At 39.5% G+C, this 18,425-nt stretch overlaps 1 protein-coding gene across 2 annotated transcripts in view; it reads right to left on the reverse strand.

Moving 5' to 3' along the window:
• APOO (apolipoprotein O) overlaps positions 1-15,785 on the reverse strand; it is a 34,739-nt gene extending 18,954 nt beyond the window's left edge. Inside the window, exons 1-6 of one of the 2 annotated variants that reach the window (XM_075429827.1) lie at positions 15,699-15,785; positions 10,685-10,795; positions 7,826-7,945; positions 5,137-5,191; positions 3,877-3,972; positions 1,618-1,709 (exon numbers count right to left, since the gene is read on the reverse strand). In XM_075429827.1, coding sequence (XP_075285942.1) covers positions 1,618-1,709; positions 3,877-3,972; positions 5,137-5,191; positions 7,826-7,945; positions 10,685-10,795; positions 15,699-15,707 — 483 coding nt within the window. In that variant the 5' untranslated portion in view covers positions 15,708-15,785. Of the gene's footprint in view, positions 1-1,617; positions 1,710-3,876; positions 3,973-5,136; positions 5,192-7,825; positions 7,946-10,684; positions 10,796-12,634; positions 12,701-15,698 lie in introns of those variants that run through there. The other variant, XM_075429819.1, reaches the window with a different exon arrangement.
• Positions 15,786-18,425: the final 2,640 nt, after the last annotated feature.

Here is an 18,425-nt window from a genome sequence, read left to right on the forward strand (position 1 = left end):
AATAATTACTAGAGATGGAAGTGCTTCCAATTTCAGATTAAAGCATAAAAATTATGGCTAGTAAGATCTGACACGCTTAAAACTTTGCTTCTTTAAGAAAGGAAAAGTGCGTGAAAGATTAGAGGAATCAAAGCAGTATCTAGGATGTCACTCTCTCCACAGAAGCTTCCAAACTCAAAACGTCTAGTGTCCTGACTGAGACAACAAAGCTAAACCTGTTTCAGTCAAGTTTCAGGCTCATGGTCTCACATCAGATTTTTTGTTACAGTCAAACTAAGAACCGTGAATTAATCAAAGAGCAATCGTGCACTTCAAAGCTTTCATAAAATAAACACAGTATTGTGAAGCTGTTAGTAGCAAATCCATAGTTAAGACTGAACTGAGCTTCTTTAAAAACAGCAGCATTGGTTTGAACATCATTCAATCAACTTCCCACTGCACTGTTCAGAACGCAACTAGAATTTCAATACACAGTTTCAAACAGAAATGTCTAAGCTTCTTAACTTTTTCCCGCCCCCCTGCCACTTGCATAATTTTCACTCCCTGAGAATAAGTCAACAGTACCATTTGTATCTAGGAGCATCTGAACCCTGGAAGCACTGAAAAAAGATTCCATCAAAGATCAGGGTATCACTTTGCTGGCAGAGTTCAAACACAGCATTTTTGAGTCTCCCTAAGTCAATGACCTTTCAGTTTTCAGTGAACATCACATGTTCTTGAGAATGTCATATTTTTGTCCTAACATTTCAGTGTCATTCACAAGTCTCCAACAATTGGATAGCCAATTTACCACAGTCTGAAATACAAAGTATTTCTAACACACTAAAATATGTGCACTGAGAGTGGCTAAAAGCTGGATTTGAAAAAGAATGTGGTGGAGAACTGAGGAATTTGCCAGTACAATAAAGTGTGGACAGCAAGGCACATGAACTGACATCACTAGGGACTGTAAGCAATTGTCTGGTCTCTTCAGTTCTTTCTTTCACAGGAAACCCACTCAAGCAACATGTAAGTTAGCATGTTTCTTATGTGCCTGAAACAACAAATGCATAAACAGGAAAGGCATCCAACAAGCAGCAGAATTCTCACCCCATCCCAGAACGTGCATGCTATCTTTCTCACAACTCTATCCAACAAAAAGCAGAAAACTTCAACAACAAGTTTTATCTCAAAATGTTGTTCTTATGATTTCTCTATAGAACCCCTTTTTTTATTTCCCTTTCTTTCTTTCAAACCCTGAATTTGCTCTCAAGCCTGTATTTTCTCTCAAGATATTTCAGGCTTCCTTAGTACCATAAGTAAACATGCAAACTGCAATTACTAAGCATATTTATACTAATTTATAATTACTTGAGGTTAGAGATTCAGAAAGGAAATTATGTTCCTTAAATTGAAGACACTAATGCAGATGTTAGAAAAAAAAGTCACTAAAAGAAACACAATATTTGATCATCTCTCCGCCTAGACCGCATGTTCTTGGACAAAACAACCATGATTTTGTTCAAGTGCCAAGCACACTGACACAGCTTTTAAAAATGGATTACCAGCTAATTTGAAGGTAGGAGGCAATAATCAAAGTAAAAGACGCTTCTCCAAAGAAAGGTATCATTCACTTACCTTTGCAACAGCAACCGCCTGCTGAGGGTAATACATGGAGGCACCAATACCCATGAGACTTGCAGGATACACTAGCTTCTTTATTTTTGAGCCTATTTCATAACAAAAATAACAAAAAACCCCAAAGCATTGTTAGAGCATATATTAACCAAGATAGCGGAACAGCCCTACCATTTTATTTATAATCAAAACAATTTTATTAAATGTAGGTTAGCATACTTTCTGTTCAGTCCTACAGGTTTCTTAAGAAACATGACGACTCCGGTCAATAATTATTCTTTTAGTCTTTTTAAGAGAATATTTCTATTAACATCTGTCCATAGTGAAAATTGCAACTATATTTACTGCAGTATTACATCTTCTATTTCAGTACTGAATAATGACGTAAAAGCCACAGTTATTCACAGGGCGCATATATATATATATATGAAAAGAATATATAAAATATACATTCTCTTCACAGAGAATTGTTCCAACTGATACTCTTTCTAAAAGGAAAAACTCAGGCAACGAAAGGCTGGGATGGCATTGTTTTGATACATCAAGCAGAACAAGAGACCATACAAACTTTGTAAGTTACCTTGACTCATGAATACCACTTCTTCCACAACTGCTCTTATGAACAATTTTTCTTGTTTCACTACAGCAATTTGCAAAGCATTTGAAAGTACTCTCTAACAAAATTATTAACAATTATGCTACACGAGTTAATTTTGAATGTTTTAATCAATTTGAACTCTCCATTTAATTATACAAGCCTAAAATAATTTACCTGCCTGAAAAGTTCACTCTCTTATCACAGCTGGCCACAGGTTGCGTATCTTGGCTGGCCAGTGACAATATGCACCACTGAATCAGTTACAGGGCATGCTGCAGTTATCCAGTCAGAAAGGAACATAGAAGGGAGCAGGCAAAGGAGCAAAGCAAGCAATACAGGAGAAAAAAAGGTCACAGAAGAGACGTACAGGAGTCAGGGCGCAGCAGTTCTGTTTCTCATAGAACACGCTGTTCTATATTCAAAGCCATACATGCTTCTAATAAAGGAATAATGAATTTTGAAGAGGAAATGCATACTAGAAGTGCTTAGTGTTTCCACTATCATATGATCACAATGAGATGAGAAACTTAGCAGTAAACAAGAGACAATTAAAGTGATATTACTAGTCTTGTGAAGAGGGAACTTGGTACCAGTTAGCTGAAAGCAACCACAGAAAAGGCAAGCTTCATTGCATCTTTACAACCAGAAAAATTACAATTTTGTCGTAATTTCTGGGAATGGGGAAATGGTCCTTAGTGATAGCTTATCAGTGTGCCTACAATACCACTTTAGCAATAAATGTAATAGCTGAAGATACTAAAGCCTTACAGCAGGCTGCTACCTGCTGGAGATACCGATTGGAGGGAAGTTTAGGAATACTCCCATATCCATTCCAGTATCATTCAACAAGGTTAGAACAAATTATCTTCGACGGCATTTTAAACCAAGCACACACTTCCAGTTTGTTCAGCACATACAGGCCCCAAAGGTATATTTTTACCCATAGCAAGTCCTCACTAGTATTTAAATCCTAGCACTTCACGGTTCCTTTACCTACAAGTTTTCTTCTTGCACTACTTCGTTTCACTGTATTAAGAATATCTCAATACAAACATAAAATACTTTTTCACACTTAATATTTCTTAAAATAACATTTATTTCTGTGAAAGCATAAACTTACCAGTTTCTTCAACTAGTGTGATGAAATTAACTGTATCACATAATAGCACAAAATGTGCATGTATTTACAGTACACCCAGAGTTCACAAGTATTTGTGAATATATGAATATCACCACCCACAGCAGCTCTGTGCGTGGACACAGAATACTTTGAAGAAATTTGAATATGCAACTAATGGTACATTTATCATAGTTCAGGAACCTCTGTATTTTACTGTAATGTAGTTTTACTGTAGTTTTCTACAGTGACATATGTGATCAAGTACTTAGGCCAAAAAAGAAAAATCCTTTCACACTTCTGCTATAAGCTAGAACTGGAAAAGATCAAAGACTAGATTACAGTTCCAAATACAGTATTCATAAACAAAAATTGATGGCTATTACACATCTTTTACAAAAAGTTTCTTTATAACTGGAGGAACATTGTAGAAACATGTTTGTACAGTTAAGTCAGATCTCATGCATCACAATTAAAAATCAGTATCAAAAAAATTACATACAAATTATTTATCCTGAATCATAAGATAAGCAGTTCAACTTACCTCTAGCAAGAAACAATCCAACAATCCCAGCAAAACCTATCACACCAAGCCTTGGATAAAATCCAGCAGGGGGGTTTTGGAGAAATTCATAGCCCTCTGAAAAGAAGTCAGAACAAACTGCTTTAATGTAATGTGAAAGTGTTTTTGTGATAAGGAGTCATCAACACATGCTGGCAATTGTTACAAAACATGAAGAGTTATCAAAACACATTTAACTATCATGCACATTTTAGATCTGCTGGCATAATATTCAAAGCCTTTGAGATCTTCTCTAATGACACATGAATGAAACTGAACATCGTATTGTATTTAGCAATTTTCATAGTAGCTTTTGCCTTTGCTCCTGGGCCATCTGCTTTGTTTTGCTCTTTTGCATCTTCATTGTAGCTTTTTCAAATTAGTGATAAAAATTTTGCAAAATAGATTCTTAGATTCACATGTTAACAAGAATTAGTTTCAGTAAAACACTGTACAAAAGTCATATCACAGAACAAACGACTGGCACAGCATAAGCAAAGCTCACTCCAAGATGGGAGTCTGATGGTGGAACGGAAAACTACGAAAAACCTTCCATACAAAGAAGTTAAAAAGACTGAGAAAAAGTGGAAACGAAAAAGAGACATAGTATCCGAAATGAGCTGCAGATACCATGAATGCTCAGTCCTGATGAGCCTAAATATGAAAGGATGCACCCACAACAAAAATAATACGAATTATTTCGGGTTAATTCAAAACTCTTAGGAGATCCAAGGAGGTAAACCAAAATGAAAAGGTTAAACACTGCAAACAAAACACTTGTGACAAGTAACAAACACTGCAGGAAGTTTCAGTTACTAGGCTGGGTCAAGCAAATACTGCTGGCTGGGAATAAATTGTGAGGATTTTTTTCCTTCTTTACCTGCATAATTGTCATTTTTAGTGACATTGGTCGATATAAATGCAGGTCTTGGATTTTAAATGTTTAGAAATGTCGTGTCATAATCATAGAATCATAGAATGGTAAGGGTTGGAAGGGACCTTAAAGATCATCTGGTTCCAACCCCCCTGTCATGAGCAGGGAATGTTCCACTAGACCAGGCTGCTCAGAGCTCCCTACAAAGGACATTCAAACATATGTACAGCGCAAATAAAGTAGTCTTCAATGCATTACAAGTTTTTTATATATATATAAAATTATGCTTAATTGAATTCCCTTTTAACAGAAGATATAGTACAGTCCTGCATTTTAAATTGCTATTTAAGACAACTAAACTGATTTACCTCTACCATGCTCAACAGCTTTTTCTAACTTGGGCATAGCTTTGGCATAAAGATCCTAAAAAAAAAAAAAAAAAGAAAACAACGTAACAGTAAATAGACACCAAGTAAGTAAATATTAAACTACAGATTGCGACTGACCCGGATGAAGAAAAGAGAAGAAAAAAGTGCTGGGTCCCTAAAATAATAACTTCTTATTCCCACTTCCACCCTTCACTTACAGGGCTATGCTCACTCAACATTATGTTTGGCATAACACCTTTTTCTCAAAGTAGTCTTTGAACACTGTTGAAAAATAATACCTCAAAACACAGAAGTCAACCTCAATATTTCACTGAGTTCCTGATCAGCTGGCTGAAACTCAGGATTACCTCAGCCTTCTCAGTGTACATAGGTACTGAAAAAATACTTGAGTTGATGCAAAGGAAGGAAGTACGACACTGTAACAAACTCCTTCGGAGCACTTCACAGGGGTACATGACTCATTCTGCAAGGTCATACATTCCACTTTCCAAGAGACTATCTCAGGCTAACAAAACTGCATTTTTGAAGTGACTTCGAAAATGAGATGCCCATACAATGTCCAAAGTAAATCAGAACACTGCATCAACTCCATAAACTAGTTCTAGATTTTTTTTCTTCAGTCTGAAAATATGCAGGAAGTGAAAGAATTCACATTGCCTTTTACCAAAGTAGAAAAGACATACCAATACGAGCAACCCTGCTAATTGTTGTTATGCTAATAATCCTTCAGAGAGACAGCGTAAGACTGTCTATTGATTAGGGAATAAATTAATAAACGTGTATGCCCAAAGCTAAAGCAGAGAATGGTCTCACAATATCACTTGAGTTGTATCTGTGCAGAAGTGAAAGTATTTGTTTAGGATACTGCATGGGGATAATATCTTCGGAGCTTTCATTTCCTCACTGTCAAGAGTGACTTAAAAAAAAAAAACATCATGGAAAAAAAAGCATTAGCATACAACATAATGCTAAATAAATGTTGGTCTTATTAAAAACCAATGAAAAAAGAACATGCTCTAAAGACTAAATAAGTCTGATCTTCTGTCACAGCCCATACGTAGCTAGCTCATTTCTACTTCTGTGTTTTGAACTGACTTTCCATTACAGTTAAGCAAGCAATTTTGAAAAAGTAAAATGGATATACAAACATGACCAATTTCATTCTCATTATCCTGGGTTATGTTTTTAAAGACAACTGAGAGACACCTAAAATGTTATTTAAGATAGCAGGGGGAACCAAAACTGTCTCTGACTACAGTTAAGCAAACAAGATGACCCCAAACCCATAAAGTTTACATGCCCACTTCATAAACTGAGTCAGCAAACCACTGCCAGAAAATGGCTTGTTGTGTGCGAGCAGCAGGGCACATCTTATGTAAATGATCACCACGCAGACAAAGTCAAGCAAATAGGAAGATAACAGGCCAGTGAGACATAAAGCACTGTTCAAGGCTTACCTGCAGTCAGTCCAACCGGACAACTAACCTCACCTCAAATTTCGTTCCTGGTTATGTTTACCGCAGGCAACCAAACAGAACCCATGCATTTACAAGGTCAGAGGTCTAAGTATACTGTGGAAAATCCCCCTTTCTCCTTCAAACCCGAAGTCAATACTCCTGGCTGGCAGCACTTTAGAAACACATCACTAGACTAAGTTACCCTGAGTATTTCTGAAAAATGTTTCAGTACTGTTAAAGGTTAGTACCACAACGCAGAACTTCTAGGCAGAAAGGATACCCTGATCTGAACAGCTTGGCATTCTACAGAGAACTAGAAGCACAGCTTGCAGCTTAAGAAGAGGATTCACAACAGCCAGACTGCAAAGTAGAGAACCACCTAAAGCTGCCAACCAGATGACAAGGATACCCTTGCTTCAAAAGTAAGCCTCAACATTTGCTGGGTCAGGAAAGAGCAAGAAAGCCATCATATCACTCTGCAGCCTAATATCAATAATTTAGGCCTTGATTACAAAGATCTTGTTTTTCCTCTATGCTCTAAAGACTACTGTTGTATTTAATGACTGTTTAGTATACATAATACCTAATAAAAGAAAGTTTTTGGGTAACGTCTGGGGGCCAGGTTTGCCATTGAGAAGTGGTCTGGTATTTTCTCTCTTCTGGAGAGCTACATTCCTTCCCCCAACATTCTAGTTCAGCAAATACTGATCTAATTTCTGCAGTGTTGAATTGTGTCACAGTTGCAGTGAGGATAAATCAGTATTGCTACTCCAAAACATGCTGCCTGATAATTTATGGCATTATCCTTGAGCATGGAAAATGCAAATTTAATCACCCTCCTGTCTTCCTCAGTCACAGGGCAGTACCAAATCCAGATATCCCCAGGTATCTTTAAGCTTAAAGATTATTTCAGATAACAATTCTAAGCTTTACTTAGTTTTCTTTCAGTTCTTTTCGATGGACAAAAAAGGTGGAAAAGGAGGTATTTAGTTCAGCAAATCAGTAGAAAGAAACAACTGGTTTTGTATGAGGAGAGGGTAAATATTATGACTTGAACTGTGGAAAATTTTAAGTCATGCAGCGTTCTGGAAAAATGCTTGTACAGCTACTATCTTTCACTTTGTTGCTATCTATTAATTTTCTGTCTAAAAAAATCCCAGTTCAACCCTTACCACTGAACCACTACCAGACATGATATAAAACCATTATACCTGACACCAGGCTGTGTATGGCTCCATAACATGCCGTAAACGCGAAACCCCCTCTTCCAGTTGGGTTTGTGGATTCTCCACATATTTAGTCTCACGAGCTGGAGAGGAGTAGAGTGACAGCTGTGAATATTAGCAAACAAGAGGTTAAAACCAAAGGTGTAATTGTGTAAGTAGGTCTTCAGGGCATGAACAGTCTAACCAGAGAACACCTAGCACGGTGCTTACTACATAAACAAGGCATAATAAAAATTCAGGCACAGCTGTGAGACAACCATTATGAGCAAAGTTTAATTATACATTATGATGAACATGACTTCTAATTGCTACGCAATTCATCCATAGCTGTTATATGATCCAAGTCACAGGTTATAAATTAATATTAAACTAGTTTAATAAGAATACAGAACATAATTGTGAAAAATGTTTCTGGTCTTAATCAGCACTTCAGGTTCCCAGTTAACATACTAAATGTACTAGAACTCTGAAATCACAATCGATCATATTCTATATTTGCACAAGACATCATTAAAGAGTCTAAGCAGTTTCTAGCAAAGGTAACATCCAATACAAATTTGTCTGTTACTGAGCAGGAAAATGGTACGACATCCCAACAGTGCCGTCATTAACCACACCAGCAACTGACAGCATTACTAACACCGTGAGGCTGAGCAAACAGAACTGTAACATCCACCTGAAGAGCAATGGGCATCTTCTCATAACACATACCAAAACACTGTATTTAGGGTTTAGCATAAGAACGTATTTATCGCAATTACCTAAACGTATTTAAAATTGTATTCCATTAAAAAAAAAAAGACCCAAGTCTATATATGTTGAAGATGAACAGTAAAGTTTAGATCAAGACAAAACCTGTTAGAATTCCTAGCAGTTTATATACTACACTGACGTTCAGTATAAAGAGCTTATATTTTATACCACATTTGTACTTCATTTAGTAGTTTCTTATAAACTGATATCTACACATATTGTTGCATCAAAGCGTAGCTAGCTCTCTTTTCAAGATGAGTTGGAAAACAATTGTACCTCTAACATAATAAAAAAAGCTGCTAACCGTAACAAAATATATAAGGACATAGCATGTGTCAAATAATTTGATAACTCTTAAAGTGTTAGCAGAAATCCAGCTGCAAAATACAAGCGTTTTAAGTCTCACTTCCCTAGGAAGTCAGGTCATCTCTGGGAGTCACAGTCACAGTCAGTTTAACTTTGACCCTGTTAGACAACCTAACGGCCACGTCTGGCACAAGGACAGAAGTGTCAGAGATAAGCATATTCTCGTACATTTTATGAAACTAGACAGCTGACAGAGTATACATCCAAACTAACATACTCCGTGAATGCTGAGAAAGGCAGCCAGGACTCCACGGCTTGCATGTTCTGCTTTGCTGAAGCTGATGGGCAAGCCAATCATCCAGCACGTGTGTAACTTCAGACTGCTGCCTCATCACTGACTCATGCCAGCAGTGGTGCGGGGCACGCGACAGCACAAGCTAAGGTCACTTCACTGGGGTGAAGGCAGGAGACCGCTTCAACTATTGATCCTCTCGTATTATGCAAGCGAACTGCCCATGCAGACACATCCAAAAGACCGAAGCATACACAAAAAAAAGTTCCATTTAGTTTCACTGCTTATGTAACAACACTTTAGCTTGGGTTCAAGTACCTAAAATTTTTAAAGGACTACAAACTCTCATGGGTCTAAAGCTGTATTTAGTTATGAACTACAAATAAAAATTTTTACATGTCGGGAGACATGTAAAAAGCCTACGCAACAATGCTGGTGAGTCTACGGTTTGACAGGGTATTTTGAAGCTCCACTTGTGATATAACCATTCATAACATCCTAGAGAAACAATAAAGTAACAGTTTTTTTATTATCGCTACTTATCATATTGGTTGTTGTTTAGGTCTGAATGCTGTAAAGAAAGGAAAACTGATAAAATTCTGTAGGCTACAATATCGGATTCAAAGCATTGCCAGACAAGAATTTTGCCTGTAAAAAAAGAAAAAATTACTGCATTTTTAGAAACAAAATCTTTTGATTTGCTGTTTTACTAGAAAACATAAATGAAATTTTATTAGAATCTGGCAACAGTACTTGCAATAAAAAATAAAAAATACACAGTGTTACTTGGATAAAAAGCAAAGAAAATACTCCCGTGGCTATGAAATACGACCACAAGTAAATCGACAAGAAGGCAATTTCTGAATGAAGAACAGAAGGCTTTAATGTAGGAAAAAGATCTCGCACACAAGCAAGCCTGAGGAGAATCACAGAATAGTAGGGGTTAGAAGGGACCTCTGTGGGTCATCTAGTCCAACCCCCCTGCCGAAGCAGGGTCACCTACAGCAGGCTGCACAGGACCTTGTCCAGGCGGGTCTTGAATACCTCCAGAGAAGGAGACTCCACCACCTCCCTGGGCAGCCTGTTCCAGGGCTCCGTCACCCTCAGAGGGAAGAAGTTCTTCCTCATGTCCAGAGGGAACTTCCTGTGCCTCAGTTTGTGCCCATTGCCCCTTGTCCTGTCACTGGGCACCACTGAAAAGAGCTTGGCCTCATCCTCCTGACACCCACCCTTCAGATATTTATAAGCATTTATTATAAGAGAACATTAAATTATTTATTGTAAGAGAACATTAAATGCAACCCTCAGGTAAGAGAAGCAAAACCATATTGACACCTCTGTTACTGAAAATTGAGAAGCGAGTTAAAAAGCAAGAATACGAAGGGTGAAGAGACGTACTTAAATGCTTTCTTGCATCAAAATATAATGTCTTTCAGAATTCCATAGATATTTCCGTATAGATGAAAGAGCATTAGGGCTTTAACCATACTTACCTCCTCAATTTTCAGTAAGTCCTTTTTGGAAGTCTCCTTCTCTGAAGAGGAAGCATAAACCTGGATAGGGAGCAAGCTCAGGCTAACAGGGGTGGCCCCCAGCCGAATTACCTAGAAACATTATAGGAAGAGATATAAATCATTAAGTTCAAACAAAATGTCAGCATGTTTGACCACATCTATGTAGACAATGTTTATGTCCCCGTACGTGTTAATAACTGATACATTAAGATGATTAGAAGTTAGGAGAAAGGGGAGTCAGTGGTACGCAATCTAATGCTCTCAGGCACTCAAATGATAAGACCTAAATTATTCAGATGGTATTTTAAAAAGATTAAGGCTAGAGAGGACAGTAGATAAAAACACTAATCTCATCAGTTTTCACCTCACAAAAAGATCTTCTGTTTTCTCTCATGTGAAACACAATTTTTGTCAATTTTCTCAGTACAGATATTAACAACACTATGTTCACATTTCAAACAACTTTGTGAATATCTGCAACACCTCCATTTTTCCGTAGCTGGTACCAAAAAGTTCAGCGTTTTATTTCTAGTTATCGTCTGCATCTAGATTTAGGAAAAAAATGAGACCTACAGTTAAAAGGATCAGAACGTAATCACTGCTTTCTAAGAATTTAAGCAATGTCTCCTACTTTTCTGTGAGAAACAAGAATTACAGCACACCATGACAGACACTTGACTGGTTTGAATACTTCAGATTCAATCCAATCACACAACACAACAACCACGAGTAAGGTGAATATAACTCTTCCTATATTCAGGACCTACACTAAATTGTATTTCTTAACAGAAGAGACTGCTTTAACTTAAAAAAACAGACAATAAAAATCTTAGCTGTGTAGTGAATCAAGAATTCACAGAAAGCATTTTCCAATGACTTCACATCCTTACTAACAGCAACGTTTAACTCGAGAAACAGCAGTTCCAGAGGGAAACCTTTCAATGTCTCATATGCACGTCACTGCTCAGATAAACATGTGTAGAGTTATAAGCGCCTGTGTTTTGTTGTATCAGGTCACAGCGTGAGCGAATCTAACAGCCTGCAGCCACCAAACTGGAGAGGTCTGGCCCTGCTCGTGGCATCCACTCCCAGAAGTCCTGCTGCTCACCTTGCCCTAGCTTTTGGTGGCCGGACGCTTCCACCACGAAGCAATTCCCTTCGCCAATGGGGCAAAAGATTAATCCTGAAAAAGAAGCCGAGAGCTTTGTGCAGGATTAGCAAGTTGAACCTATCCACGAAACAGTCTGACTAGCACCAGGGGAACTGTGTGGCCAGGGAAGAGGAGATGGAACAGGAGAAGGCAGCAAGCCCCTTCCTTTTCAGCAATAGGAAGGGTACTTTGCATTGACCTAGCTGCTTGTGAAACTGAAGCTTTGGTCTAATCAATACATCCTTCATGCTGTTATGATAACTGACCTAGCCACCGGACAATTACTCTGAAACTGTTTCTGCCCATTGCAGAACTGTTTACAAACAGCTTTAAAATCATCCAGACTACATGCTTATTGTATACAGATCAGCAATCGAAGCTTATATTTCCTCTACTGCTTTGCAGATGAAATGTTTATTAAACATAACCAAGAGACTCCTCAAACTCAAAACTACACTACATAGTTGACAAATTTACTGAAAATGTTAATTTACACGTAGAGAAACAGCACACAAGAACTAGGTCATGAGATTGCTTTTCAGAAATACGTAAGGGATCTGATGGATCAAAAGGTACGGGAAAAACTTGCTTAAAATGGAAGTTTTTCCCTAATTGTATTTATGGACTCATTATTACAGTGCTATAATGAAACACCACAATGACCGGATAAGCTCTGTTTCACAGGCAAGGAAAGACATCAATAATCTTTCACAACGTTTGCATAAACAAAGACTTTTCACACTTTCATTAGCCAAGATAAAAACACAAACACCACTAACCATTAACAACTGTAGAATATATTTCCTCATTCTTTCCTTTTTTCACTGCAAAACTGTTCTGTCACTGAAAAGGCAAAAATCTGAAATGCATTTTCATTCTGAAAAACATGCTTTCAGTAAAATATTACTTCCTGTGATTTCTTTTTAATGCCTAAGAATGGAACACACAGCTAGAAAAGACATCAAGACACTCTCTACTCCATTCACTTTCTTCATAGAAGTTTAAAATTTATTTAAACCGCAGCTACCAGTTACCCAAACAGCCATATTCAGTGCGAATACTTCATACAAGCCTAAATTTCAAACAAGTCTGAAACTACAAATAGCTTTGGTACAGCAAGTACTATATCAATGGCATATACTACACTGAAAAGGTTAGCATCAGGGGAGGCTTTGGAAATACGCCTTGAAAGACACAACTTCAGAGACCGCTGTTCGGAGACAAGTGTTTAAAACTTAATTCATGAGTATAGCAAAAGTTTGTTTCTATGAATATACATACATAGCTTTTACATCTTCTATTAAACATTTCTGCAAATGTCCCTTGCAGTAAAAAAGAAAAAACGGAAAAAACAGAAAAAACCAACAGCAGCATAAAAAAATAATATTTAATTAAAAGTAAAATTCTTTATTGATAACCTATAAGGAAAAATAAATCCAGTCTACTGTGTTAAACAACAGGGTGTTTTTTTCTGTTATTCAACACCATTTATATTGCTTGAAAACTAACTCAGTGTCACCAGCAGAAACAGTAAGTCCAAATGCTTTAAATACTTGAGATTTGTATATAAAGTCTTACCCAAACAGCAGAGCATAAGAATGGAACCACCTTGGTTTCACAAACAAATATCAGTGATGACAGAACAACTCATACTGAAAACCCTATACTGTCAAAATATTGAAGTACAGACCTCTTCCAAAGGTTTCATATTTACATTTTAAACAAAACAAAATTAACCACTGAAAGTACAAGAAGAATCTCTCCTTAAATGCACTGTTGAAGCTATACTGCAACAGTCTTCTGCGTCAGCTAAGTTTACGGGACAGATACAACCGGTAGTAAAGCGCCATATACACACACAGACAATAAAAGGTTTATTTGGTAGTATGAAAGATTAACCACTCTAATTTCTGTTTCCAAAATTCACTTTAGGATTTCATTTCTTAATTCCGTATTAACCACATATCACATATCACTAAACCAACTGGTTGATTGATCTGTGCCTTAAGGCAGTCTGGTTGTCTGACAGCTATTCAGCTGATACCAAAAAAGTAGAGTTGACATTCTTCTCTCTAGGCAATGCTCTGCATTTACCTTAAGTAAAAAAAGATACTAAGTTTATTCCTTTCTGTAGCTGAAGAGCTCAGCTTTATTTGTAGTCACCAGATCGCTCATAAGCAAATTCCATCTGAACGTTGGAGGGAAAAAGATTACCACATTTCATCTTCCATTGTGTTGATTTACTGTTTCTCAAAGCTCTTAACTAAAAAGTGCCTCTGCAATGAATAAATCCCGTATTACTTCTCAATACAAACTGAGGGGAAAAAAGAGCTAAATATTAACTAGAACGTCTATCTGGTTTTCCTCATCTGTGATTTCTCAGTTCACTTGTTAGTGCTATTGTCATCTTGTCAAAACTGTGGAAAGGAACAATAAAAGGAAAAAAAATCCTTACTCTGACTTTTGTGAAGGCTGATATTTGCCCTAATGTATGAAGCTGCTTAATTTTTTCTCTTCTTTTTCCATTCTTCCTTCTATCTCTCAAGCCCAACTAAAAAAAATCAAAAACCCGAAAACTAAACTCTTGAGGACTCCTGCTTCCTGAAGCACAGGTATCAAGGACAAGAAGCCACCTTCCCTTTTTGCTCTTAGAGGCAAAAAATTAGGTTGGCCTGGCACGCTGGGATTTGCATACCCTCAATGGCTGTATAAAAGTGTTATTATTTTGCATAGTACCTAAACCCACAGGTTCATATATAATCCCTTTAATGACAACTCAGCACCGCTTAGGGAATTCTCAATGATTCTGAGACAAAATCCTCACATAAGAATTCCAGCAACTGCCCCAACATTAAATTAGAAAAAAAAAAAATGAAGTTGCAACAAGAGTAAAGCAAGCACAGGCTGCTTTACTGACAGATATTGATATATTATTGATGGTTGACAAACAAAAAAGATACAAAAGAGAACAAATTTAAAGAATCAAGTGTCATCAGTCACTAAAAAAAAATTCCAGCTTCTCGAGTAGTCACGACAACAATTTGACTGAAACAGGCAACTTGCATTTAGCCTGAATGGATCCGGGGCTCTTCTTACCAAAAAAGACCTTTGAGACAATTCTCCGACCCAAGCCCAACCACGCACGTTCGCTCCTTCTGACAGGTTTCCACCGACAGCCCGCAGGCGACAAAGGGCGACCTTCCAGGCGAGGACAGCAGGAACCCAAACCCTGTGAGAACCCCGCCTCACGTCTCCACGCTGCTGTGCCCGAGAAGCAATTCTACATAACGAACGCCGTGCTCAACGTCTTGTCTCTTTGTGCAGCACGGACGGGGCACTCGATTTTGAAGTACTGAAAAGAGATATTAAGCGGCTGCAACAAGAGTAAAGCCCGCAGACTGTGGGAGTTACAGACGAAACACCCTGGGTGCAGCTGCCACCACATAAAAACGGATTTTCGAATAGTCTGAGCTCGAACGTGGAAAAAATGATTCGCCGAGACCTTCCCTATCGCGCCTCCTCAACCGAGAGGCCAAACCCTGCTTCAAAACGGTCAGCGAGAGGAACGGGGCCCCTCCCGGCCCAGAGCGCCCGGCTGCAGGCCGCCTCAGCGCCGGGCCCCTCAGCGCCGGGCCCCTCAGCGCCGGGCCCCTCAGCGCCGGGCCCCTCAGCGCCGGGCCCCTCAGGCCCGCGCTCCCGGCCCGCCCCCTGCCGGCCTCGCCGCACACGGGCCCCGGCAGAGCGACAGCCCGGCGACACCGCGCCCTGTCAACGGAGCGCGGCCGCGGAGGGACGGGCGGGGAACGGCAAGGGCCGCGGGCAGGGGCGACGCGGCTTCCTCACCTTCAACATGGCGGCGCCGAGCGAGCGGGAAGCGCCGGCCGACGTCGCTGCCCTGTGACGTCAGGAAGGCCCGCCCACCGGCGAGGCGGGGCCGCATGGACTGGGCGCGGTAACCTGGCAACGCCGAGGGGGCGGGGCCTCTCCGTGTGGCCCCGCCCATCGCGCTGCGCTCGCCGCCATCGGCGGTGATAGCGGCGACAGCCGGGGATGGAGGGAGCGAAGAACCGTTGCTTCTTCAGGTTTCCCGGTCAGGAGTTTCCGCCTTGCATTGCATTCGAGGTCGCGGCAGCAAGCACTTCGGGCGGAAAATTAATATTAAGTCCGTGAAAAATAAATACTAAGTCCAGGTGACCGGCGCCGTGTTCGCGCGTCGTTGTCCTGCGGTCAGTTACGAGGAGCTCGGTGCCCGTTGTTTCCCTTCCCCTGGCGCGGGGACCGAAGCCCACGCTCCCCCTTTCCACAGGGAAGAACGCTGAGAAAAAAACACGGACCCCCTACAAGCTTTCTCAGGCCGTCAGCCCCCAGACCGCAGCAATTTCAGATAGCCAATACTGCTTTTAGAATGTGAAGAACAGCACCCTACTAGTCCTGGAAAATGTTGTAAGGAAGAATTTTCACATCAAAGGTAAAGCACCCTAAGAACATGGCAGCCAGCAGTCCATCGGGAGGGGGGCTGTGGGCAGACAGACAGAGGTACACACCCTCATCTCAAATTCTCTTTGCAATTATGATTTTTTTTTTGTTCCGCGTTGAAAGTTCCCACATTTCTTTCTTGCAGTCTCTTTACAGACCTGATGAACAAGTATTTTCCAGACTAAACGGGGATGTTCGACCGTCACGTTGCAGAACGGGGCGATGCTCCCCAGCCAGCGGTTTGTAAAATCAGCAGGCAGGCCTTGTGGGTTGCTGGCGCACTGGATTGTTGTCAGGGGCAATCTGAGGTGAAATAAAAAGACTTCAGGTTTGTGCCCTTTCTTTTTAAAGCTTCATTGTGTTTTTCTGCTGTATTTCACAGGCAGCAGCTGATGCTTGCAAGTTAGTGGGATATCAGAAAATACCGTGAACAAATGGTACAAGATGAGCTTCAGTACCCAAACCACAGGATAACAGATGGTAACGATATTTTACTACAGATTTGGTTATGAAGATTCCCTCTTGAGCAAGGAAAAGTTGTATCTGAAATGTGACCCATGGGTGAAGAAGCTGACGGGCCTCTTTCTCCATTGCATTGTGCTTCACAGAGTCAAGTTACAGCTGTGGAAAATAAGCAGCCAGGGTGCAACAAATGTTTGTGGAAAACCCATTTTGCAATATTTTATAGCAGTTTTGTGAGAGCATGGAGAGTGACCAGGTAGTTTGCAAAGCTGTCACATTTCTTGATGCATTTTATTAATCCTCAGGGAGTTAAAGAAAATTTTCAAAACTCAAAATGACAGGAGAGCCCACAAGAAGAGTGACGGCACTGAACAACGGCGCCTGCTCTGGGTAGTTCTCCACCAAAGCCAAGTCCCAGGCTGTGGGTGAGACCGGCTGTTTCGCAGTTTTACAGAGGACAGACGTAGGAACATTTCTAGTGTGTTCTCTGTTTAAAAGTTTGCTTACGTGAACAGTAAAGAAAATTCCTGTTGTTTCTGGACATACAATGGTGTCTATGTTATAAATATTTTTGTCATCAGTTTATATTCTGTGACTCTGCATCGATTATTGACACAATTATGTAACACAGACATAAATAACTGAAGAACAGATAGTTGGTTTACAAAATTTTTTAAACCAGACAATTTTATTAGCTCCAGCATATTCAGTGCATTTTTTTCTTTAATGGGACTTCATCTATAAAGTGATCAATAAGACTGATTAAAAAGAATGGGAAAACCTTTACGGAGAACAACCATACAGATATATTTGCTTTCACATAGGTGTATTGTTCTCTTACAGTCTACTGGCACTCTGGACGAAGGCCCTGCGTACTTTGGCGGCAGGAGTAACTGCTAGAGAAGGTTGTCTCTGCAAGACTTCCCTGGGGCAACGATAAGACATGCCACAACAGATTAGGCACGGTCCAAAACATTGTCAGACAGACTTAAAAAGGAGCTGAAGTTTCTGCTGCTGAGGCCACAGGATAAAGAGCTTTGGCATGACGGACTCCTGGCTGTTTCTGATGTAAGAACCTATACCAAGTTTCAGTTTTATTTTGCATGCCAGTATTTTTCCCTCTCCTTGGTAACTGGCTTTTCTAAATACTTGTGAAAGAAATATTTCCTTTAGAAAGCTGCAGCTCAGAGAAGCTTGAAAATGTTGCCACAGTTCATAAAGTATGTCAGCCCAGGCAGAAATACAACTTAAGAAACTCGATCTCTAATCCTTTGCCTTAGCCATTACAGTCTGAGATTTCATAATGTTGCATGAGATTACTTATTTACAGTTTAATTCTTTGTCAGGAAAATGAGCACGCTCCTTTACTAGCAATACAATGACAGTTAATTGCCACGCATTTATAGATACAGTATGAAAAAAAATTGATTTGTTGCACATTCCTGTTAAAAAGTGAGTTTGTAACATCTGCCCATTAAATATCAGTGCAGTTACCTACTCATGCTGATCACTGGAAAACACAGTTCTGAAAGGATGGCTCTTATTTTGATGTTCTCTTTCATGATGAATCTTGCTGCATATTCAAAAAAAAAAAATTTCTATGCATCTTTTTTCACTAAAATGAATGAATTT

This window comes from Opisthocomus hoazin, chromosome 1, assembly GCF_030867145.1.
Source record: "Opisthocomus hoazin isolate bOpiHoa1 chromosome 1, bOpiHoa1.hap1, whole genome shotgun sequence".
NCBI lineage: Eukaryota > Metazoa > Chordata > Aves > Opisthocomiformes > Opisthocomidae > Opisthocomus > Opisthocomus hoazin.